At 42.9% G+C, this 26,089-nt stretch overlaps 1 protein-coding gene and 1 long non-coding RNA gene across 5 annotated transcripts in view; both read left to right on the plus strand.

The window, feature by feature from the left end:
* SETBP1 (SET binding protein 1) overlaps positions 1–26,089 on the plus strand; it is a 383,903-nt gene that overhangs the window by 2,473 nt on the left and 355,341 nt on the right. For all 4 annotated transcript variants that reach the window (XM_054537830.2, XM_002828185.4, XM_054537831.2 and 1 more), the window contains exon 2: positions 18,501–19,158. In XM_054537830.2, coding sequence (XP_054393805.1) covers positions 18,673–19,158 — 486 coding nt within the window. In that variant the 5' untranslated portion in view covers positions 18,501–18,672. The remainder of the gene's footprint in view (positions 1–18,500; positions 19,159–26,089) is intronic.
* LOC134760298 (uncharacterized) overlaps positions 19,165–26,089 on the plus strand; it is a 115,914-nt gene continuing 108,989 nt past the window's right edge. Inside the window, exon 1 of the long non-coding RNA XR_010137581.1 lies at positions 19,165–22,686. This is a non-coding gene — a long non-coding RNA (uncharacterized LOC134760298). The remainder of the gene's footprint in view (positions 22,687–26,089) is intronic.

Genomic DNA, 26,089 nt, shown 5'->3' on the forward strand with positions numbered 1-26,089 from the left:
CCCAGAGTGTTGCTTGGCACACGATCTCTCCTCCCCCCATTAAGGGGACAAAACCAAAACCAAAACAAACTATTGGTCTTGGGAAGTTGAGTTGATGTTAGACCTGGGCTGTGGGAGTTGCTAGCCACTATAGTAACCTGAGCTGAGCTGGGGGAGGAGGTGGTGAGCCAATGCACCACCGGGAGCCAGAGGAGGGAAAGGGACTCGTCTCTCTTAGCTGGGGAAATAGATGTGTCTCTGGAATAAACAAACTGGAGGTGGGGGAGGGGATGGCTTGCAGTGAACATAAGGTGGAGTGTCTGAGAGGCAGTAGTGTCGGTTAAGAACGGGGCCACTTCTAGCTTGGGAGAAAATATCAACTGCCTTATATGTTCATGAGAGGGCTAGGCAACTGAAGGGCTGTAATTTGATCTTTTGCATGTTAGCATCAGAATGTTACATAGGAAGGCTCTGCTGGAAGGCCCAGTTTTGGACATCGCACAGGGGAGCTTAGAGGTATCTTTAAGTTAACCCAACAGCCCCTGCTGCCATAGGGGCTTCTGGTCATGGACTTGCCTTGCTCAGAGTGAGCTACTTTGTAAATCACCTGACCCAAATGAGGGTTGGGGAAAAAGGAAACAGTGCTTGGGAGTGTCTTAGGATTTAGTTGAAAATGGTGAGTGGGGAGAGGCAGGAGGCAGGATTTTGCTGAAGAAGAAATAAATAGGTAGGTACTTTCACCTGGATTCCCTGTTCCATTTCTCCTCTTAACTTTGAATTCCTCTAGGGGATGAAACGATACTTGTCTGGCACAAAAGTGTACCTCTAGGAGAGAGAGTTCTCTCAATGTGGTCATTATTTTTAGTTGTACTTCAATCTCTGCTCCAAAGCTTCTATACCGTATGCAAAAGGAAGCAGATGAGAAATAGCTAGCTGGATGGGGCATCCTTTCTGGGTTCCTGTGGAGACACTGAAACTTGGCTGGGCCTGGACCTCCCAGAATGCCAGTTTTTTCCTTGGAGACTTGAAGTTTAAATTGAAACCAGAAAGCTATTGAAGGCAGATCCAGCCAATGGAAACCTGTTTTCTCTGATGCTCAGGAATGGGAAATAAATAACTTTTTGCTGATGGCATTTCAAGTTGCTTCAGTTTTGCTCCTGCCAGAAGAATGGGGCAAATTATTATGAACACATTAGTATTGTAAGGAGGAGTTGCAGTGCTTTAAAAATGGGATGGTGTTATTGAGTTTGTTCAGGGACTCAGTGTATGGGAGAGTCCTGCCAGAGGCTGGTGGTGGGAGCACAGGAGGCTGCCCTGGAGGGTTAGCAGCACCGGGCTGAAGAAAGGAAGCCTCACAGAGGTCTTGCTGCACATCATTTTGTCTGGTACTGGGGTTCCTGTGAAGGGAGCAAAACAATCCAATTCCATTCCTATCCTGTGGCATATGTTGAAACCTAGTGAGTTTCCCAAAATGTTTTGGGCCAGGAATAAGGAGTGCTACCATCATGCCTATTGCCATAAGTTTGGGCTTCTTTTAGAGTGGTTTTTAAAGGCAACCCTGGTGTTTTACAAACTCTTCATGAAGTTGCACATACTTTGGCCTGCCATATACCTGAAAAGTGCAGGAAAGAAAACACCAGGATGGCCACAGACTGTAATTCATCAATGCAGAAAGATGATGCCAATCTACATTTTTGCTTAGCTCTGAGTTTTCATTTTCCCTTTTTACTGAACTTTCTATTAGATTTTGATGCCCCCCTGAGATACATCACATTGGGCCTGCAGAAGGTTTTGGGGGACTGTAATTGTAGATCACTGAGTTGAAGCTTCTGGTCCTTACTGTTCTGATTTAGAAGTTTCGTAGTTTCAGTCCAGAATAGCTCTGTTTTTAGAGGGTTTTTTTTCCCCCATTAGAGGGTACCATCTAAAGTTGAAGAACCATTAAATAATTAATTAATTAATTTTTTGTGACAGAGTCTCGCTCTTGTTGCCCAGGCTGGAGTGCAGTGTGGCGTGATCTTGGCTCACTGCAACCTCTGCCTCCTGGGTTCAAGTGATTCTCCTGCCTCAGCCTCCCAAATAGCTGGGATTACAGGCACCCACCACCATGCCTGGCTAATTTTTGTATTTTAGTAGAGACGGGATTTCACCACGTTGGCCAGGCTGCTCTTGAAACCTGACGTCAGGTGATCCACCTGCCTCAGCCTCCCAAAGTGGTGGGATTACAGGCGTGGACCACCACGCCCGACCGAGGAACCATTATTTTTTTAATTGCCGTTAGCTTAGAAACCAGCAGTTGACTTCCTACCCTGTTCACAGCAAATGATACCAAGTAAAGAATGTAAGCAGCCCTGAAGTCCACAGGATCCTCTGGGAGGTAGCTGCCACCCCCTCCCAGGAGCCCATGATGGTTAATGATCAGCAGACCCAGGTAAAACAAGTGTAGGCAAAGCCAGCTGAGCTGACCCTCAGGTAGGCAGAGGCTCTGCCACTCCAAGTGCTGAGGAGGAATAGGGGATGAATGGTGAGCAGATAAGAGTTTTAGAACTTTTTCAGCTTGGAAAAATGTTTCCTTGATCCAACTTATCTTTTCCCACCAAAAATACCCCCTTTCATATGCATGGCATTTTATTCTTTTCAAAAATATCTTTATATGGCTTCCGCCCCCTTGATTCTTCTAAGGAGGAAGGCCAGATAAGCATTTTATCTCCGTTCAGAGGATGAGGCAACTGATACACTGGGTTGCCTGAAATGACACAAGTTGGTGGCCAACCTGGGGCCAGACGGCTGTGGCAAAGTGTGAAGAGACTCACATCTGAAGTGACAAGATCCTCTTTGGATCCTGTCCCTGTACTTCCCAGTTAAATGACCCCTGGCAAGTCAGTTAACCTCTCTGAGCCTCCGAAGCCTAATCAGTAAAATAAGGATAAAGATGCTTACCCTGCCTACTTCACGGGGGTTGTGAGGATTAAATAATATCAGCTAATTTCTGTAATTGAACTCTGGGAGGATTTCCATGCTGCCTTCTGGAAACTGGTGCCTGGGATTATTGTTGCCGTAGCCCAGCAATTAATAACCCCTTGGAATGATCAGAAATGCCCACAAGGGCTCCTTGTGTTCTAATAATTCAACCGATGCCCATATAACTGTATATGTTGAATTATTAGATGCCTACTATGCCATGTGCTTTTTGAGACTCAAAGTCTCAGGTGGTATCCAGTTGAACTCAAAGATGTCCCCGTGCTCAGGAAATGCTCTTTGAGTTAAGGATCAGCAAGAGAAAAGGAAAAAGATGTGCAAACACACAGGGAAGGGAGGTGAAGTGGAGAGAACGAGGGGGAGGGTCTCCATCAGGAAACCACAATACTTCAGCAATGGCATTCAGGACGGAATTTCTAGCCCCTCTAAAGAAAAGAACTAATAGCAGGGTTGCCACTGTCCCAGCAAATCCAGTAAGTTCTCCAGAATCAGGAAAGTTCTTCACAGCTCATTTGTTCCCTGACTCTTCTGTGTCCCTCCTTTTACCCTTTCTCATGAGAGCTGGTTTGCCCTGCCTGGCAGCCTGCAGCAGGCACCTTGCAGTGTTCTCGAATGAACCCCAATTTTATGCAATATGTCCCAGGCTGTGTTGTCAGACTGGTTTCTTCACTGACTCTGGACATTCTGAACATCTTCCTGCCTCCACACCTCAGCTGTCTCTGTGTTGTCACCTCCAGTTGGCCAACTAGTTGCACCCAGCCTCCTCTGTGGGGGCTAACTAGTTCCTTCCTCCCAGCTCTCAGCTCCTCATCCCCAGTTCCCAGAGCAAGGCACCCCACTTATGCTGCCTTGCTGTTTGTTGTCACTTACCCCCCCAAACTCTGAGCCCTTGAAAAAGGGGACAAGTTTTCCCACAGAGCCCTGAACCTTATTTATGAATGATGTTTTTGTTTCCTGAATGAATCACAGCATTTATGAAGAGATAGAATATTGAAAGTCAATGTTGTTTAAGGTGTATTAACACTCTGCATTATGAAGCAACACAGTGAGGGCCCCTTAGACAGTGTGAATAATAACTACTGTAAGCCAGTAATAATTGCTTTTTATATTTTCGGCTACCTTTCAGGGGCAATCACCCAAAAGTTTCTCCCTTAAAGTTTAAGAGTTAAGCATATTTTACCACATGTGCATCCTTTCAGTCACCGATTCATTCATTCAATCATCAAATATTTGTTAATAATAATAGTGCCTACTGGAGTCTCACTGTGACTCTAACACACATAGCTCTTGACTTTCTCTGAAAATTCCGGTTGTATTTTTTGTCCATCTTGCTCATTTTGGCACTTAACCATACAGTCATCTTTGTTGCTGAAGTCCAAGTGCTTTTCCGCTCTTCAGTGATGGAGTGAGCCTGGCCACAGTGGAAAACAGAGAAGGCTGAGGAGGCTGGGTGCAACTAGTTGGCCTAAGAGGTCAAGAAGGCTGAGGCAGAAAGCAGCCTGGGCTCACATCTATTAGCATATGATGTGGGACAAGCTACATTGCCTTTCTACTGTTGTACAGTAAAAAAGTTTAGATTGGTATAGAGTGTCCCTTCTAAAATTCTGTGATTCTATAGCTAGAGGTGTCCTAGGAATGTTAAGGATTTCTTAAAGGTCAGAGCTCCTCAAACCCCTTTAATGGCACCACCAACAGCTGTCCAAACCAATCCCACCGAGGATTAATGCACTTTGCTAAATGTTTGATGGGTTGAAAGAGTTACAGAAAGGGAAGGTGGTGCCCTGGGGTAAAATAGAATTGGGGGGAGCGCTTATTAGAAGAGTGGAGTCAGTCTTGGAGGACAGGGAAGGGGAGAGGAGGCAATGGTGAGCTGAATGTGAGGACATACCACTAAGAGTAATGTGGAAGGAAGAAAGGGATTAAATTACCCACATCTATTTTGAACTGGTTCTCTTTGGTATAATAACTGACTTGAATCAAGGGAGATGGAACAGACAAAGACAGTTTCTAGGAAGTCCGGAATGTATTCTGTATTGGGCTTTGCTGCTGCTTCCTGTCAGGTGGCATCTGGAAACCCTGCTATGGATACTTCACTCATGTCATGGATCTAGTGGGCTGGATGTCATTTCTCCATGTAGATTCTAAAGATCATGAAGTCTAGGGTCATGCTTGGGTTCCTGAGGTGTCCTCTCCATCCCCATAGCACCTGGTCTGCCTAGCCACATTGCAGCCTGTGTTCAATAATAGCTAATGGGTTGGTTTGTGTGCATTCTGAGATCAGATATGGTGACCCACAGTCTGCAAAACCAGAGCCTTCTTTGATTTGGGTTGGAGTAGGATCAAGGAAATTGGGCTTTGGCCTAAGGTACTGTAAAAGTTCTGTGGGATTGATGAAGCACCTGGGAGCATAGTGGTTGGATATTTAGGAAGAGAAAGCCTCTTTAAGCCACTGAAATGCTGCAATTGCTTTTAACCCAGGATCTAGTAAAGGATTTGGGATGAAAAAGGAGCATGCAATATTGTTAGCCAAATTTAGTAAACAGCAATTTCTTCATTATTCCTTTTATCTGCCAATGATTTTCAGTTCTGTCAGTGGAAAGGAGCTTCTTGGAGTTTGAATTTGTGGCTTGGAGAAAGGTTGAGATGGGGAAGCTGAATCTGATGGAACCAACTTAGTAGCTCATCAGAAGCAGTGGGAGCACCAATGTGCTTGTAGCAGACTAATGAAATCTGCGTGGCAAGTCCTGTACAGTTGTTGGTGTCTCTTTCTGTGACCTATTGTTATTTGAGCAATGAGACCTTTGATTTTTTTTTTTTTTTTTTTTTTTTTTGAGATGGAGTCTTGCACTGTCACGATCTCTGCCCACTGCAACTTCCACCTCCTGGGTTCAAGCAATTCTCCTGCCTCAGCCTCCCGAGTAGTTGGGATTACAGGCACCTGCCACCATGCCCAGCTAATTTTTTATATTCGTTGTAGAGATGGGGTTTCACCATGTTGGCCTGGCTGGGTCTCGAACTCCTGATCTCATAATCCGCCTGCCTCGGCCTCCCAAAGTGCTGGGATTACAGGCATGAGCCACCGCGCCCAGCCAAGACCTTTGATTTTTAAAAAAGTATTGATTAATAGTAGTGACTAAAAGGGATGATTTGATGTGAAAGCTCTGTGAACCTTTCTACTCATTATACTTTAGCGCTCTATTATGATTGGTGTTTTGATCCAGAAATATTTATTAAAATTTCAGCATTGCAGATTGTGTGAGCCATTGTGCCTGGCACACTTGGTTGGGAAAGGCCTGCTCTGAGATGTGGCTTTTGCCCTGGGAGAGTAGGCAGTGTATCTACAGATATGTGCTTTGCTGAAATGGAAAGCATTCTTCTGCAGCCAAAGTTGGAACATGATCCCAAATGGAATTTTGCTATTTGTGTGATCAGGCCTAGGGTATAGTCAAGGAAGATTTCAAAGAGTATGTGTTTAGGATTTGACGGAAGATGTAGAACAAGGGGACATTCTAGGCGGGTAGAATAGCTTTGGCATAGGGGCAGCAGTGGGACAGAGTTCAAATGTGAATTGAGAATTGCCTCAAGGAAACAAATGCTAATTTTGAACATGCACTGCATCTGGCAGAAGCAGCACAGCCCTGAAGATGAAGGTCAGAAGGCTGACACTGAGGGGCAGACACCCCCATAGCAGACACCTTTCTGGTCTGAGGTCTTCTGTCCACAGTGAGAAGGATAGAACCCAGGGCCCTCTATGTTGGACTCAATGTAGCTGTTATAATTCAAACTAATCAACCTTCCAACTCTCTGATTTAGCAAAAATTGGTTTGTTCATTGACATTATTATTGATTGTGACCAGACTCTCATGGGTGCCATGGGGATCCCAAGAGATGGAGTGAAAGATGCTCTAAGAGCCCATGAAAACCAGGGGAGGAGTAGCAGCAGCCAGCCATGTAGGCCTAAGTGCTGAATTGTAGTGGGAGCCCGGGGGGTTTAGTATCTCCAAGGGTTAGTCAGATCAGAGAAAGTTTTGAGGAGTAGGTGGAACTTGAGCTGAGTCCTTGACAATGGAATAGTCTTGGGTAGGTATGGAGCAGTGGGGAATATCATCCACTTGGGAATGTAGAGGGAGAAAGGAGAACAGTTCAGCATAGGGCTCTGTGGAGTGTAAGGCAGCAGGACAGATGGGATGGTATCCTGTGAGAAACAGGCCAAGGATTCATCTCCCCTAAGCTGAAATGGGGAGGCATGCCCACAGCTTTCCAAGTGCAGGGAGAGCAGTCTTGGGGAGCAGGTGGGTGTGCCTGTCAGAGACTTCCACACATACCACACATGAAAGAACACTGACAGCTGACTCTGCCTCCCGCTGCTAGGTCCTGTCCGCTACCAGCTTTTCAGCCTGGGGTTCAAAAGAGGTATCTTTAGAACAAGAAATGAAATTATATATAAGCATTTGGAATGGGGATGGGCTGCTCTGGGGAACATAAAACTCTTGTGATACTGGAGCTTATTTCCAAGTGTTTAATGTATAATTGGAGAAGGAAATATACAAGATTCAGTAACAAGGCAATGTTTAATGACAGTACAAGGTAGCTAGAGGAGATATATCATAGAGAAAGGGAAGTGGCGCTAATATTTGTTTAGTTCTCTGGTATGCTTAGCATCTCCTTTGCAGCAGAAGCACAAACATATACGTGCCAGATTACACTTTATGTTCAAATGACAAAGAACAAAGCAATGGCTGAATCAGATGGTTGAGAAGTCAAGGAATTTGAATTAAAACTGAACAGGTAGTGAGGTGAAAGTTAGAGAACTTTGAAAGACTTTATTATTATCTGTTAGATGGTTCAGTTTATCCTCATTGCCTCCAAGTATGTCTACCATTTCCTTCCTCAATTTACAAATGGTGTGGTGGAGGACCAGAGATTTCAGGGACCACTAATACAGAGTATTTGAAGACTGGTGGCTGTATGGTTCAAATAACATTTGGAGTCAGACACAACTACCCCTGTGATTTCAACAAATCCCTCAACTTTAATTTTCTTATCTGTAAAATGGATATGTCTCTGGGTTAAAATCAGATAATAAATCAGGGTTAAATAGTATAATAAACTTAAATCAGATGAAAAACGTAAATAAACTTAGAGAATACCTGATGTATGTTAACAATTCAGATTATTTTCTTTACGATGTGAATTTCTCCACCCTGCTTGGACAGGAAATATTATGGTCACAATTACTTCTTTCAAATCTACTGTATTTAACCTATTTTTGCATTGTGCTACACATATTATTTACCTTTTTTTCCTGCAAGATTCTGTGAAGAGAATTAGAAAAGGCAGATGAGAAAACTGATGCCCAAGAGAGTTTAAGTGACGTGGCAATTCAGATGGCACACTGGTTTTAGAACTCATGTATGTAGAAGCAACTAACAACTTTTGGTCAAAAGTTGGCATCACTTTGTGTTTTAGATACCTCATGATGTCAAACTAAGAGGCTTTGTAATCATATATACCTCAATTTGGTTGTGAATCTGGCACAGAAAATGTGTGCTTTTGAGTAAATCATTAACCTTTCTGGACCTTAATTTCCAGGTCTGTAAAATGAGGACAAGATCTTCTGCATCACAGTGCTGTTGTGTGAATTAAATTGATAATGACTGTAAAGAGCTCAGCACAAGTTAGTGGTAATGTTTAACCACCCCCCGCCCCCCATCCCTTTCACTACAAGAGAACACTTTTCCTTGACTGCACAGAGGAACACAGGCACAAGTAACGCATCAAAGTCAGAGCTCAACCTGCAAACTTGATTGGCCCAGGCAGGACTGTAGAGATTTTTCCCCAGGGAGCAAAGACACAAGGGTCATGCTGTTGTGTTGTGTTATTGGTTCCCAGAGGAGACACTGTTTTTTGCAGCTAGAGCTGGAACTGTTGGTTAATGGATAGTATGTCAGACCTCAGGTCTCAGAAGTTTGATCTCCTTTCCTTATCATAGAGATCCCCAAGTACAGAAACTAACAGCATATGCTTAGTTTTGTCTTAGGCTCAGCCAGCCCAGTCAGGCTGAGCTGCAGAGTCAGCAGAATCTGATAAAAAGGTGGAAGGTACCAGCCCTGGCTTTGAAGGGCTTCTGGTTGAGGAGACAAGGCTCAGTACCTGGGAATATCAGAGCTGGAGGGGGCCACAGAGTTGAACTCATGTTCTCTGGTCCCAATTCTATATATAATGATGGGAAGACTCAGGGAGAAAAAGGAACTTGCCCAAGGCCACCAGCTCTAAATGGTGGAGGAGGGATTGGAATGTGGAATTCCTGACTGTACCCAGTATTATTTCCTCCATGAGACAAACTAGAAACAAGAGAAGAGCAATAATCAAACAACAGCTAAATGGTCAGGTTAGCAGATGCAAAGGAAACTAGTTGTCTGTGCTTCTCACTGTGTAGGAAGATGGAGGAGGTTGGTCTTCAACTCCTGTCCCTCAGGGCTTGACTTGGAGTCTTAGAAGAGAGGGCAGCACTTAGCCAAATGCTAGCTTGGTGATCAACTATGGGAGTAAATCAAATGTAACAAAAAAATTTGCACACTTACTAAGGTGATCCCAGTATGTTCTTTCATAATTATTATCTCATTTAATCTTTACTTCTTGAAACAACCCTTGAGGTAGGATTATTACCCCATTTCCAAATGAGACTTGAAAAGATTAAAAATGTTTCCTAAGAACACAATTACTAAGTGGGAAAGGGAGGCTAAGAAATCTAAACCTATGACATCAAGTCAGAACTGCTTCCATTCTTCTTTTTAAGGAGAAACATGGCTTGAACACTTACTGTTGGACAGTTACTCCCAGTGTTCTCTATGCTTCGAGCTGTGCAGAGACCCATTTAAAATATAGCCCTTGTCCTCATGGAGCTTGTGGTCTAGTGGGAGAGAGAGGCAGGTAATTAAAATGTTGAAACAGAGCTTGCCAAATGCTTTGTGATAGCAGAATGACCAGGGAAGTGAGAGCAAGACCGTGTGTGTGTGTGTATCTGTGCACATGTGTATGCAGGAAGAGGTAGAAAAGGAGATTCCAGCCAGTCTCCATGAAGGAGGTGAAACCTGACACAATTCTTGCAGGATAACAAGAGTTAACCAAGTAGAGGAAGGAGAAAGGGCCAGCTAACCAGAGGACCTATCAGGGAATCATATATAGTAATGCCCATCAGTGGGACTTGGGAGATCTGCAGCTTATGAGATGCTGCTAGAGCATGTGGTAGGTGAAGTAGTCTGGAAATGCTGCTTGGAAGAGGTAAAATGTGATCAGGAACATACCACACAAGTGCAGAGTATAAAAACACCACTGAGTAGGAGCTTTGTCCTTTGCTATAGGCAGATGATGTATCTTCAAGGTCAGAGAACCATGGTGTAGAGCTGCCCTTGCTCTTGCCGATTGAGAGCTAGGTAAGAGTTGGGTCACCTGCTAGATTTACCAATGTTGATGGACCATTTACTCTGGGTGTTTCTGCAGCAGGAAGGAATTCCGGAAAGATTACTCAGTTATAGGTACCTGAGTCAAGTGGTGTCTGTCTGGCCTCTCATTCAACATTCACTGAATGAATAATTTGGAGTGTCTCTCTGTATCAGAAACTGTGCCAAGCCCTGGGGATGACCATGGTGAGCCAAATAGGCACAGGTCTTACCTTCAAGGGCTTATCATCTAGTGGAGAAGGCAGAGTTTGAAACCAAGAATGGCACAAATATTTAATTATATAATAAACGTTAGGAAAGACAAGTTCTGGCCTACAAAGGCACAAAATGGGGAGTTATGATCTGGTTTGCGATGTTCAGGGAAGAGGCATTTAACCTCAGCCTGAGTAATGAAGAAGTGCTAACTCCAGGGGAGCAAGAGGAAGATTCCAGGTGCATGCAAAGTCCCATGAAGTCACTTGTGACTCCCCACCAAAATACCTTAGAAGACATAAAGAAGGATGAATAATCAACCACTCCCAAAGCCAAAGTCAGACAGTCAGTCTCTTGCCAGAACCTGACAAGAGATTCTTATAACTATAGGCCAATGAGTCTAGGTTGAAAATACAATTTCTTCCTCATCTGTAATTAAGTAGGATCACACTCCATCTTTTTACACCATTTGCTTTCTTAATCAGTTTCTGTCAACTAGAAAAGCAGGCAGTCCTCAAGTCTACTGTAAGGGCAGCTTGAACAAAACCTGCTAAAGACTTCCCTCCCTGACATCATTATGCATATTCTCAAAGACTATAGCTCTCAGAAGACAAACAGGCAAGAGTGGGAAGGGAATTCTGGGAGGAGTGGAAGAAGGGCATTGACTTCTGGGCAGAGATGTTGCTTCAAGTAAAGTTCTGAGGTGAGCATGGAGTCTTTGTCACAGGGCATATTGTGAAGTTTAGCTGTTCGGCTGTTTTTGTGAATCCAACAGAAAAGACTCTTCCCAGTTCAGCAAAACAATAGTAGATGGATGTGTACTCTCAGTGGTGTTCTAGTATATGCTTAACACCCTGTTCTCCAGATTTTTTAAAAGCACTGACTTGTAAAGGTTGCTCGTTCTTACGGTGTAAACACTCCCACCATGGCTGAGCTCCCTTGCCCGGGCTGGAGTGCAGTGGTACGATCTCGGCTCTCTGCAACCTGAGCCTCCCGGGTTCGAGTGATTCTTCTGCCTCAGCCTCCTGAGTAGCTGGGATTACACGTGCACGCCACCATGCCCGGCTAATTTTGTGTTTTTAGTAGAGATGGGGTTTAGCCATGTTGGCCAGGCTGGTCTCGAACTCCTGACCTCAGGTGATCTGTCCGCTTCAGCCTCCCAAAGTGCTGGGATTACAGACATGCGCCGCCGCAACCCATGGCTGAGTTTTAAGCTACCAACTTAATGCCACTGAATGTGGAGCTGGGGAGAGATACACACAGTGGGCTCTTATGAACCCATAGACACTAGCTTCATCGCATCCCTGGTTACTCTTCACTAGAACTTGATATGGTCTCTGATAAGAGGAGTAGCTCGAAGAGGAGGATGTGACTGGCTTCACAATGGGTAGAAAGTAGTCCAGTTCTTCCTCTGTAGTCCAGTACTTCCTCTGTAGGCCAGACTCTCTCCTCATCAGAGTGTGAGCAAAGAAACAGAACCCAACACAAGGCCTCCTGAGGTGGAAGAAACACTTAAAACGAGGTAAAAGGAACAATATCAGGAAAATTAGTTAATCCAACAGCAACATTAGAGTTTCAGAAAGCTACCTGGCATCTTTGACAAGAAGTATGACCCGTGGAAAAGGAGCATTAAGAAACAAGGACGGAGCATGCTGATGAAAAGACATCAGAATCAGCTGAAAAGTGGATGCATAAAGTAAAGAAAGATTGCAGGGATACAAAATGTGCAATTGCAGAATTAAAAAAAAATCCACAGTGAAGTCAATAAAGGCAAAGGGGGCATGGAAAATAGAATCAAATTGGTATTATGGAGAACAGATTGGGGTATGCTCTCCCACAAGGCAAAAGAAGGAAAGAAAAGCAGTGAGAGAGAAAATGATAGAAATGGAGAACAGAGATGAGAGCTCTAAACTCAGAATTACAGGAAAAACTTTGAAAGAAGTCAGAACCATTTAATGGAAGAAATTACCAAAGGAATAATTGAAGGGAACATTCCTGAACTAGAAAGAACCTGCATCTACAGATCCAAAAGGCTCATTATGTTCCAGGAAAATTAAAGGGAGACAGCTCCACACTACACTCATTTTGTCATTAATAAAATTCTAACATAATGAAAAAGAAAGTCTTCAATTATAAACGCATAAAGCAAGTTGTCTATAGAGGAAACCAAACCAGGCCAGCCTCTGTTTTCCCTTCATTACTTTAAATGCTGAAAGACATTCTACAAAGTTTTGAGGCAAAAAGTTCTAGCCTGAGAATTATCTAGTCAGCCCAGTGTCTTTTACGTGTGAAGATGAAAGAAATGCCTTGTGGTATGGGAATTTGCAGAGTCCAGAGCCAAGGGAGGACTGAGGATGAAGAGCTTGGGGAAGTTTGCAAAAGTTCAGGAATGAAGCCGAGTACTCTTCCTGTATTTGGGATTGTTTGCCTTTAAGACCTGAGAGGTGCACGTGTTGTTCATGTGTTTATTTTGTAATAAGGAGCATGGAGTTCTACCAAGAAATACAGTAAAAATTTTTTAAAAAGTAAAAACCATAAGCTAGTGAAGTAGGCTGGGAAACCATCTTTTTTTTTTTTTTTTTTCCTGTTCTGTTGATGAGACACTGAGGCTGAAAGAGGCTTGTGAAGGCTCCTAAGTGGCAGAACTAGGCCAGGAATTCATTTCTTTTGACTCCTGTTGAATATACTAAGGGCCCTATCTCTACCACCTTGTCCTTTTGGAAAGCAACAGTCAGGATGACAATGGCCTGTATGTGCATGGCACCTGGGCAAAGCAGAAGAGGGAGGTGAATAAATGATGCTGGGAAGCCCAGCTTGAGTTGCTTTGTTCACTTGTTAATTCAGCCATCCAGCATTTCTTGAGTGTTGATTATGTGTTGGCCATGGTGCTAGGTGTTAGGATTTTGTGGATGAATACGACACAAGTCCTCCCTGTTCCCAAGAGACTCACAGTACTGCTGTAAGGGAGAAATACCCTCATGTACTCAATAATAATGCCTATGATCTAGCAACCTAACAGGGGTAATCATACAGACCAGGCAAAGTCTAAGGCACTGGTTCTGACTCTAGGCCATCAGAACCACCGAGAGGGCTTGGTAAAAGCCGGCGTGTTGGGTCCCAGTTCTGGAGCCCTGATTCAGTAAGTGGAGCTCAAGAACTTGCATTTCCACCAGGCTTCAGAATAAGTAAGAATTCCCAGTTGGAGAATGTATTTTAGACTAGGAAAAATATTCTATCTAGCAGTTTTGGAGGGGAGGGAGGATGTATTCTGGAACTTATTTTTGTATAAGTCACGTCTAGCCAAGCAGGATTCCCCTGGCCATTCAGAGAAATAATTCTTTAGGTTCATGCTGTTCATTTTGGAGTGTACGCATAGGTCTATGGCTCTGCAGGGCAAAATTACAAAGTGTTGAGTATGAAACAGACTTTGGTCCCAACCCATTCATTGCTAAGGCAAGTGTGGGTCATAAGAGATCCACAGAGTGTGGGTAAAAGACTCATAGTGGCTTGTCTAGCATCTGACTGCCTGTGAACAGCAGAGCTAGGAATAAAGACTAAGTTTTGGACTCCTATCTCAGTATTCTTTCCAAATACATCTATTTCTTTTCCTTGCCCTTTTGTTTGCCTGGGGCCCACAAGGCTGTTATCTCCTAAGCAATTTTATCTTTCCAATCCTCCTCCACTCCCAGCCCCCACTGCCGCCCCTGCCCAAGTCCTGCAGGCAGTCATAGGAGGGTTAACTTTTGTTGGACTGAAGGCCTGAGCCAAGTACAGAGTGTCCATTGTGTGCCCGCCCCCTCAGGAGGAGTCACTGACTGCTGGAATGTGACAAGGCAAAACATTTTTACCTTGCCTTGGCTTCCCCAACTCTGAGTGCGTGAGCCTGTGCGTGTGCTCACACGTGCATTTTGGCAGGGCTGAATCACAAGAGGACTCGCAGTTGACACCCAGACTCACCAAAAAATTGAACTGTGAATTTGGGGAGGCAGGTACGTGCTGGGAAGAAAGCTAAAGGAGAACAACAGCTTTGTGTGCTGATGAAGTAAACAGACAGGTTAGGTTTCTTCGCTGTTTCTTTTGAAAGCTTATTTTATTTGTCTAAGATGAGGGTCACATATGGACACCAGGGGCTGGATTATAATCCTCAGGATAGGCAGCAAATTTGGCTGGGGCTGCTGCCTGGGTGGGTGGAGCTGCAGTAGGAGTAATTTGAACTACGCGACTTTGAATAGCTGTCAGAGGGCGAAGCCATTTTCATTCAGAAAAAACTTGAAATTCTCCAAGCACCCAGTCCTGCAATGGATGCTATAGGTAATGTCAGCATTATACAACTACAGTTAGTCTCAGCCCGAGGCTGAGCTGCAGTCATTTTAGAGAAATAAGATTTATATGCTCAGAACAACTAGAAGACAATACAAGGCTGGTATTTAGTGGCGAACTATACAGCTGGGTGCAATGTCAGTCTGGCCAAGGAGTGAGCACCATGGTCTGGAGTTTACAGAATGTTGCCATGGAGAAGTGAAGACTTGGGGATGACCTGGAAATATGGAAAGGCTTGGGATCTTTTTATTCATTTTTTTATTCATTCCTTCATGCAACAAACATTCAGGGAACACCAATTGTATGGCCGGCATTGCAAGGATGAGAGGAAGTGGATATAAGAACAGATTCTGTGTATTTTAAAAAATAGAGAAAGAACTATGTATAACATTGCTGTGGAGACTGGTTTGACTTGAGTAGTTAGTGCAAGTTGGTGGCTAATTTGCTTTGGTCTTTTAAGGCGAGATCAGTATGAAAAGTCTGGAATAGATGAATTCCTAAAGATTAAGGCTATTTGAAACTGCATTACTGTTTTACCTACGGTATTTATTATGGCATACTCACATTGCCCTGGTTTGGGTCTTCAAGCAACATGAATGAAATTTCAGCTGAACTTTCTTATGGCCCCCTGCCTCTAACATCAGATTCCCTTAATCCAACCCTCACACCATGTACCAGAATTATCTTCCTAAAGCATAGATTTGATATTATTCCTTCTCCACTGCCATTCCTTAATTGGCTTCCCATTACCTGTAAGATAAAATCCAAACTCGTTAGCGCAACATTCAAGGATGTTCATGACTTTGCCACGACCATTTATTTCCAGCCTTACCTCTCACAGGTTCCCAGTTTCTACCATACTTCCTAGCCAAACATCAATTCCCTGTTTCTTCTGCATAACCCTGCAAACGCCTGCCCAGGACGTGGCCTCATGCCTTCCCTTTCTCTGCTATGTCTTCCTTCTTCCTGCTCTACCTGGGAAACCCCCATCAAGATCAACGATCTGTCTTGTGCTCTCCTCAAAGCCTTTCTGTGTAGTTTCCTATCTATCTACACCTTGCTCAAGTGGAGAAAACTTTCTTCCTTTTGATTCTGTCCTTTCTTACAGTACATATAAAGTTCTGCATTGTTTTAGAGTGATTTGTCAAATCTCCCATCAAAAGTGTAACTTCCTCGAGGAAAAAGATTGTATTTTCCTTAGTGTTTTGATTTGAGGAGAACTGAAAAAAATTTTTTGTATTGAATTTTTTTTGTGTGTGGATCTTTTATGACTTGAATTTTAAGTTTCAGAACTTTGTCTTGTACATGTAGTAAAATGTAAGAAATGATTGTTTCATTTATTTCACTCTGAAGTGAATCTTTTTTAATGGAAGATGTTTTCTTAATATTAATAATATATTCATTGTATAAACCCATCAATTCATCTAAAGTTTAGAGTTCACCTTCTTTTATTGTATCACAGAATCTGTAACATACATTTCCCTACTCTGGTTCAAAGGTCCAAATGGATTTCATTTAGGAACTTTGTATGTATATACGTTGCCTTTTCTCCTGACCTGGGGAGATTTTATAGGTAGGTATTAGAGAATTAAAATGTCGTTGGAGATTCCTGCCAAAGGGAATAGACTGTGAACATTACTGCCATAAGAAAACATGGCTTGCAATTTGCATGGATCTGGGATACACACTGAGAAAGACCTACTGGATTCTTACCGCTTGACAAATGGGGAAATGTCCTAAGGTACACTGATGTCTCCAGCAGCTGGGGTGGTGCCTGACACTAGTAAGAGAGGCCTCCGTAAAGTCAACTTGAGTATAACTTTTTAAAAATAATGTGTATTATTGGGCAGATAAATCTAGATGAGACAAAAAATCTTATCAGTAAAAGAAACATCAAGTGTCATCTGGTCTAGCTTCTCCCCACCTCCCAAAGTGGAGACTTTGTCCATCTTGTAGCATGGGTCACAGGTGGCTGTTTTCAGTTTTGGCTCAACAGTTTCAGTGAAGATGTTCATGCTCTCACTAGGGCAGCTTCTTTTTTTTCAGAAAAGCTGTATTCATTGATCTTCCCCGAAGTGGAAGCAGTTGTAAATGTGTCTTTCTGCAAGGCTGAGCATTTTCCAGTAGCTGAATATGCCCCTGGACTTCTCTGGGGAGCAGGGTCCATGTTGGAGCTGGGGCTGCCTTCCTGGCTGGCTTCCTCACAGGGTGTCAGCTAAAAATGTGCTGATTCCGGAGACAGAAGACAAATGTCTGGTCTTCAGGCTTCCAGTTCTTGGTTATTCTGAATGTGTCTTTGCAGGCATCGTTGGGCATTTTCTGGTGGGCACATTTGCCAGCCACTTCTTTAAATTGATGGGCTCAGAGGTAGAAACCTAAGATGTACAGTCATGTCTTCCGCTGGGAAACTTAGGTGTTCAGCAGCTGAGAAGGCTTGAGTGTGATCCAGCCTACAGCCTAAGGGTGGGAGGATGTGATGTTTGCAGCCCCAGGGCTCTTGGTTTTCTCTTGAGACTGAGCATTTGGGCTTCCTTTTGGGCTTTGAAAATTATGAGTATGAAATTGGGAATAATGGGACGTGGGGTGAAGAAGGGTGAAGGAGAGTTTAGCTGATCCTGTGATAGTTCAGAGAGAGCCTAACTGATTTTTCTCTTCTCATCTTGGAGGAAGGTAGAGAGGAAGATCCTGGGGGGACTCCTGACACTTCCACAGGCCTATAAAATGCTCCTTCTCTCCCTTTTTCTCTTTTGCTGCTATGGAGACACAATACTACTCCATTTAAGAAACCAGAAAGGGAATTACAACTGTCTAGGAAGGCTATTTTTAATCTAAATAATTGATAATGATTAAATCTCTCTCTTTTGTGTCAGTAGAAACATTTGTTGAGGTTGTTTTCCATTAATCACAGTGTTATAAGTGATTTGCCACTGAACTCTTTTTATTTTCTTTTTGTGAGCCTCACACCTAAGCTTTGCATTTGCTTGAAGAAATAAAGAGGTCTTTGCATAATTGAAATAATGCATAGTGAAAAATGATAAAGGTAAAACGGTTAAGAGATAGGCTGAATGCCCCTCCTCCAAGTGGGTGGAGAGCTTGGCCCAGGCAGCCTGGGGGTTGTGCTCAGCTTTGCAAACTGTTCTTCACATGTGAGAGAGAAGTGGTGCAAAAAGCCAACCAAATACAGTTCCAGCAGACCTGAGCCTCAACACTTCAGACTTCCCTTTCGTCATGACTTGTTTTAACAGTGACTCAGCCAGCTGAAGCTTCAGTATAAAGAAACCTCTAGCTTGCTACCAGGCTGGAGAACTCGCATCTCTTATCTTTATTCTTGGGACTACAGCCATAAAATTAATAGCAATCCATTATGAAGGCATGTGTGAATGTGTTTTTCCCTCTGCTCTAGTAAAATCCAATTTGGGGATGTGCTTATTCTGGTTAGCTGTTTTTCCATCAATTTTTTTTTCTGGATGCCATAGATAAGTGGAAGGGGATCTCTAGAACTTTGATTGAGTAACCTTGGGGGTCATTTTCCTTTCTGCCATGCCTAACTGTCTCTTTGCTTCTCAGTTGCAGATCTGATCTCTTCTGAACACCTCATCGTGTCTCCATCCCTGGGAATCTGACCCTAGCAACTGGACCACTTTGTTCTTGGAATTTTGGGTGTCCTCTCTTCTCACCTTTCCCTCTCCCTTTTCCCCCTTCCCCCTCCTGAGAACTCCTGAAGACTGTAGAGATTGTCATGGAGTCCAGGGAAACCTTAAGCAGCTCCCGGCAAAGAGGGGGCGAGTCAGACTTCCTGCCGGTCTCCTCAGCCAAGCCCCCAGCTGCTCCTGGCTGTGCAGGAGAACCTTTGCTCTCCACTCCAGGACCTGGGAAGGGGATCCCGGTGGGTGGAGAACGCATGGAGCCAGAGGAGGAGGATGAACTAGGCTCAGGGCGGGATGTGGATTCCAACTCCAACGCGGACAGTGAGAAATGGGTGGCAGGAGATGGTTTGGAAGAGCAGGAATTTTCTATCAAGGAGGCAAACTTCACAGAGGGAAGTCTGAAGCTAAAGATTCAGACCACAAAGCGGGCTAAGAAACCCCCAAAGAATTTGGAGAACTATATATGTCCACCTGAGATCAAGATCACCATCAAGCAGTCTGGGGACCAGAAGGTGTCCCGTGCTGGAAAAAATAGCAAAGCCACGAAGGAGGAAGAAAGAAGCCACTCCAAAAAGAAGGTAGGAAGCCCTGTCTTATAGTTGTTTTTGTTTGTGTCTCTGTTTTTGCTATTTTATCCTCAACTTCTTAGGGTCTATTTATATATTATACTTGACTCTAGAACAACGTGGGGTTGGGGACTCAGACCCCTGCACAGTTAAATCTGTGTGCAACTTTTGACTTCCCCCAAAACTTAACTACTAATAGCTTACTGTTGACCGGAAGCCTTACTGGTAGTATTACCAGTTGATTAACACTGATTTTATATATTATATGTATTATATACTGTGTTCTTTCCAAAAGTAAGCTAGAGAAAAGAAAATGATCTTAAGAAAATCAAAAAGAAGAAAAAAATATATTTGCTATTTATTAAGTGGAAGTGCACCATCATAAAGGTCTTCATCCTCATCGTCTTCATGGTGGGTAGGCTGAGGATGAGGAAGAAGAGGAAGGGTTGGTCTTGCTATCTCAGGGGTGGCAGAGGCAGAAGAAAATCTTCATATAAGTGGACTCTTGAAGTTCAAGCCCGTGTTGTTCAAGGGTCATCTGTACTTATCTACTTGTTAATTAGCAATCTCCTTGATGAAATATTTAGGGACTCAAGAAGAAACACCTCTGCTATAATCTTGGTATAATGTCTAGTTCATTATCATATCTTCTGCATATCTGACAAAAAATAGCTATAGAATTGTAATTTTGGAGAGTTCTTGTTTATTGTATAACAGCCAAGTGCCTGGGTCAGCTAAGCCATAACAAACTTTTTAGTATTTTTTTCTTTGTTTGCATTAGTTTTCATAGTTAGGAGCGAGATATTAAAAAATTTGAGTTAATCAGAACAGTCAAGAATTGTTAAAATCTCCTTTTGATTTCAGTCATTACTACTGTAAATCTTCCTAAGATGAATTACTTGCCTGACTAAGGAAGCCCAGTCTTTGTAGTAACTGAGACTCTTACAGAGCTGAAAAATCATCATTGTGAAAGCCAGTGATGAGCATTAGAACTGGAACTGTAGAAAAACAAAAAAGGGGGCAAGTGATTGGCCTGAATCTCTGTCCAGCACATCATGGACTTTTAAGATTGGGCATTGACTCAACTTGGTTGGTTGTCATTTTCCTCCTAAAAGTCAAATGTGGATGTGCAAAGTAGCTAGACAGGTGGTTGGTGGTGTCAATTGGTTGGGAATCAATGAGTTCATATTTCATTGAATTCATTTTATATCTTAGGGGGTTACAGTGACTTACAGTGACCTCCCTTCCTGTGTGTGGCACTCAGCTATGATAGCAGAGGACTGCCTTAGTATAGTAAGTTTTTGTCTTCGAGAATCTTTGGGACTTGGGGATGGCTCTGGAAGAAGCCCTTTTGTTGACAGAGTTTTGGTGTTCTAGGTTGTAGGTGTTAATCATAATCTTTGTCACTCTTTCCCTGACATTTGATCATTTATTTGGGCTCTAGATATGTGGATCAGCTAAAAATGGCACAAATTAATGAACTTCTCTTCTTTATAGCCCAAAGATAATCCATAGCATTTCTGTTACCATGAGGTTTTTTTTTTCTTTTTCTTTTTTTTTCTTTTTAGCTTTGGAGTAGTTATTTTCAATAAAACCACTAGGAATCATATTATTTCTTTAGCACAGGGCTTGTGTCCATCCTTATACCGGGTGTTGTGGCTGATTTGGTTGCATTTAAAATCCAAAGAATGGGCTAGAAGAGACTTTCTAGGGTGACTGACTCCTCACAGTTTGCCCAAAAAATCTGTCCTGGTTTCAAGACTGAAAATTCTGCATCCAGAAATTGCCCCAGTTCCTAGCAAACTGGGACAATTGGTTACCTTAGTTTAACATTTTGGAAGACAAAGGAACTTTTAGAAATTGGTTTGTTTTGCCAGAACATAGAGGTCGTGCTCTCTCCTCCCGCATTACAACTTTGCAGTGATTTCTGGATACTCTGTCGTGAAACCAAAGGTTTAATCTCCACACATACAGAAACTTCTGAGATTCGCGCAAGAAAATGCAACAGTTCAAATCAGGCTCTGAAAGTGAGGCTTTGCGTTGGAGTTGGGTCTCTTAAGATATGAAAATGAATATCTTTGTTTCTGGCCATTGAGTTGGCCAGTTCTTTGTGTGTTGTTGTATTTTTGTGTGTGTGGGTTGTCTTGAGAAATGGTTACCCTTTGTCTCCATCACCTTCACTGCCAGGATTTAAGCAGCAACCCACAGTTTTGGGAGTTCAAACCCAAATTCGCTGCCCTAAAAAGAGAATACATTGTCCTGATTAGGTACCACTTTTCCTAAAGCCACTGATTGTTCCCAAATATAGCTTTCTCCCCATTGGAACACACCAGAATAATGTTTTGGAATCTGTACCATCGGGATGATTTCAAAGCTGAAATGTGCAGTGGACCTTGGTGCTCATATCTGAAGTTCTCAGGCTGGTCATTTTCACCCAAAAAGCTGGATGCTCTTTGTGGACTTTATAGGGAAGAAATAAAATTGCTTATTTGAATATGTGATTTGCCAAGTAAGCATTTTTATGCCTCAGCAATTGGAGGGGACAGAGAGGAAGAAGAAGGGCTGAAATTCAATGCACAGTGCTCTTTATGATGACACTGTGATGGGAATACCCTTCAAAACTTTTTAATCGTTAGAACCTTGCTTCATATGGTACTTCTCCACCCTTCTTACATTTATTTATGCCTAGCACTGTTACTTTCCAGAAATGAATTAATAAAGCTATCATCACTGAGTCTCAATTACTTGATAGATGACAGGAACATCCTCTGATCTCCACGGGATGAGAATGTTAACTTTATTACCCTTAATTCCTGCTGTTTTGCAACTAGAGAGTAAGCAAAGGCTAAAGCTGAGGGTGAGATGTAGAAACCTTGCCTACTATGTGTATGGAAAAGTTTAGTGGCATAAACTTGCAGAATTTACTTATTTGTATGAATGAGAAATATGTGATCAGTAATATGGCTCAGAATGGACGAGGATGAGGTTTTGTAAGCAACACACCAGCATCTAATCCTGAAATCACCTTCTGGATCTATTTTTATAAGTTGTACCACTCTTTGAAGAAGTGGACATGGAGTGGCCTCTGGGAAGCAACTCCTACACTAGGAGCTAGAAAGGAAGCCCTGTTAAGCTGATCTTTGAGCTGGTAGCGATTCCTACTAGGGAGTCATCTGAATATATGTGCTGACTTTGAGCTGGGGTTGGCAAACTGTAGCCTGTGGGCCAAATCCAGCCCCCTGCCTGTTTTTGTATTGCCCCTGAGCAAATAATGTTTTTTACATTTTTAAAAGGTTGGAAGAACATCAAAAGAATAATAATATTTTGTAATATGTGAGGCATATGAAATTTAAATTTCAGTGTTTATAAATAAAATTTTATTGGAACACAGCCAAGTTCATTTGTTTATGTTTTGTCTCTGACTGCTTTTTCTTATAGTGGCAGAGTTGAGTTCTTGTGACAGATGTACTATGACCTTCAAAGATTCAACTATTTACTCTCTGATCCTTACAAAAAATGTGCTTTGATCCTTAACTTAGGGTAAGGACATAGAGTTTCAGGATAATAAAGGTTTTGTTTTATTTTGTTTTGCTTTAATAATTCAGCCTCCAAGTTTGCAGGCTGGGGGGAATTAGGTGTTATATTATGTGCTGCTTTTTGTTGTTGTTATTTAAGTGAACCAGTTCATTTTGCTGAAGTCATTGCTTGACAGCTCCAGGCAAAGACAGCTTATATGGGATCCCAAATGATTTTCTTTTTCACTGGTGTTTGAAAAGAAAGCTCTGTGTGATAAGGGTAGCATGACTTACATATCATAGGCTAGTTCTCTGTGACGTTAACTCTAGTTATACATGGTCCACTGCTTTGGGATGAAGGCATATATGTCTAGCATCGTCAACAGCCTTGTTCCAAATTTTAAACCTAGGGCTAACTCTCCAAACTGGAGAAGCATTATAGATGGTCAGGGAACATCGCCACTTAAGTGGTAAGTTGTGAGGAGGAGCCCATGAAAGTACTACCTCCCTGGCTCAAGGATGCATGGACTCTTCTAACCAGGATAGAAGTCTCTTTTCTCTTTCATATAAAACTAGGATAGGAATTGAGATGCTATTTGGGAGAGGGCCTATGATGGATTTACATGCTTTACATGAGGTGTGAAAGCAGCATTTGGTAGGAAGTAGAGGCTGAGGGGAGAGCTCAGAACCTGCTTCGGGGCCTCCGAACTCTCCTTTTGGACAGCTCTAATTTTGCAGATGGACCCCACACATGTAACTTGTTCTTTATCATGGGACCAGTATGGTTGCAACTTAAATTTACTCAGGTAAGTGACTTAATAACTTACACTTCCTCAGGTTCGCTTCTAGGTGATTAGATTAAAACAACAGAGAACATGAAGATGAGTCTCTGGAAGAATGTTCCAGTAGTGCCAGGCACGGTGGCTCGTGCCTGTAATCTCAGCACTTTGGGAGGCTGAGGTGGGTGGAGCACTTGAGATCAGGAGTTCGAGATCAGCCTGCCCAACGTGGCGAAACCCCATCTCTACTAAAAATACAAAAATTTGCCGGGCATGGTGGTGCATGCCTATAATCCCAGCATCTTGGGAGGCTGAGGCAGGAGAATTGCTTGAACCCAAGAGGTGGAGGTTGCAGTGAGCCGAGATGTCGCCACTGCCCTCTAGCCTTTTTGGGTGACAGAACGAGACTCAATCTCAAAAAAAAAAAAAAAAAAAAATTCCAGTAGTGACAGGGTTTTGAAGAATTTCCAAGCTGGGCAGGGCTTAGCAGCTCTTCTCTTTCGTGAGGACGTTGGGAGTCAGGGACACCTGTCTAGATTCAACAGCAAGATAAGGGCATGGGAGTTCCAAATGGATGCCATAGAGTGACTCAGGGTAGGAGATGTGGTGTGATAGTCTGACACCAAGCAGCTTTGTGAATCTGGATCTGCGGTATGAGTTTGCTGAAGCCCCAGTTACCTCACCTGCCAAATACAGGTGATGATTTCTACATGATATAACTCAGAGGAAGATTTTAGAAGAAAATGGATAATTTACAGAGCGAACATCATCATAATAACTGATTTCTTGAGCTACATGGCAGACCCTCTGCTAGCTGTTTTACATTACTCACCTTATCTATTAGTCCTTATAACAATCCTGCCAGGCAGATCTTATTTATTTACAGGAACTTGAGGCTCAGATTGCTTCAAAGGAGGAGGAGCTGGAAGGGGCGAGGTTTTCCTATGAAGCCAATTCTATTAGACTCCAAGCAAATGTATATTCCAGTCCTTTAGTTGCCACACCCTATAAAAGTAAAGGATTTCTGAAAGGTGAGGATCACTAGAGTGTTTTTTTCATACTTTCTCATATAGCTGGGGTGGCACAAGCATAATCTGGCACATTTTTCCTAATTCTAAGTTTTCCATGGTTTTGAGAGAGTGTTCAAAGCTCACTAGTTAAAGCCCTATTTTTTTTATTCATCGTACTTACAAATTTTATTTGCTTTTGACAAAAATACAACTTCTATTTCATTTCTTTGGATTTAATTTTTCCTCCTCTCCAGTTCTATTGGGAGATCTTATTTCCTCTTGTTGCAAGGACTTCAACGTTATACCCATCAGGTGCCTGCCGTGGTCCCAGAAACACATTCAGTACTTGTCTTGGTCTAGACCATCATCATATGCGTAGGGAAAGACTCTTGTATTCTGTCCTGAACATTCACAATCTGCTTTTGAGAAGCCAAATAAATCATGCACTTATTTCCTCCTTACACAAAGAGCAAACACACAAAGTATGGATAGGAAAAAGGTTTCTTAGGTGTTGTTGATGGGAAGAGAGGTTGGCATCAGATTGCAGAGAGCAATGAATATCGAATAAACGAATTTGGATTTAATTCTGTAAGTAGCAGGAGTGCTCACAGGGCTTTGAATCAGGGAGAAGGAACGGTTGCAGGGGTGCTGGGGAACTTGGTAAGAGTGACTGTGCAGAGGAGCTTAAAATGGGAGACATGAAAGGGGAGCCTTTTGGTAACACAGTTGTCAGCAAGGAGAGATTGGTCTAGGGTTCTTCCCTTTTCCTGGCATGTCCTGAGAAGCACATTTTTCTCTTGACCTTTAATGGTTGTAGCAATTTTGTTTACAGGTGGGTGAGGAGGGGTCTATGAGAGGAGGTGTTTGGCAGAGGGTGAGGGGTGGCTTGCTTTGCCAAGGGTGCAGGTTGCCTAACCTCTGGCTGCTGCACCCATGGTTTTCTCCTCCTTCACACTAGTGGGTGGCTCAGAGGACCTTCTACCCTCCTGGTGGTTCAGGTGTCCCTCCCTTGCCATCCTATTTTGTCAGCACTTTCTCTGGTCACTCCCAAGTGTACTGCTTTACAGAAGACTTGGCCTCTCTTCTTCTGGGGGTGGGAATGTGGTGTTTCAAGCTCCTGGGAGTATGAGCTTCTTCCTCCACAACACCCTCATCCTGACTTGGAGATGAGGTCTCCATAGCATTTCTACACAAGAAGTTGAATTTCCCCTCTTGTTTCATTTTAGTTTTTATCTCCTGAGATTTAAAAACATTTTTAAGTATGACATTTCTATGTATTCATTGGAATGCCTGGAAATATTGTTTCCTGATAGATTTCTCTCTGATTATGTTATAGCTAAAGCAGCAGGGAAGGTGGGGAACGACCTTTTCTGCAGGGCAGCAGGGAGCATTGGACATGTCAGCTGAAAGTGTGAGGGAAAGAACCTTGGCCTTGGAGATGGGGAGCCCTGGGCACCGGCTCTGCCTCTGTGACTCACAATCACATTCGGCCAGCATACTTTACCTCCCTGCTTCTCAGCTTCTATGTGTTCAAAAAAAAAAAGAAAAGAAAGAGATGAAGAAGAAAAACAAAGCAGCATTTTCCCTCTGAGGTCTTGTTTCTGTTCTATAATCTAGAAACTTTAAGGGCCATTCTGTT

This window comes from Pongo abelii, chromosome 17, assembly GCF_028885655.2.
Source record: "Pongo abelii isolate AG06213 chromosome 17, NHGRI_mPonAbe1-v2.0_pri, whole genome shotgun sequence".
In the NCBI taxonomy this organism is placed as follows: Eukaryota; Metazoa; Chordata; class Mammalia; order Primates; family Hominidae; genus Pongo; species Pongo abelii.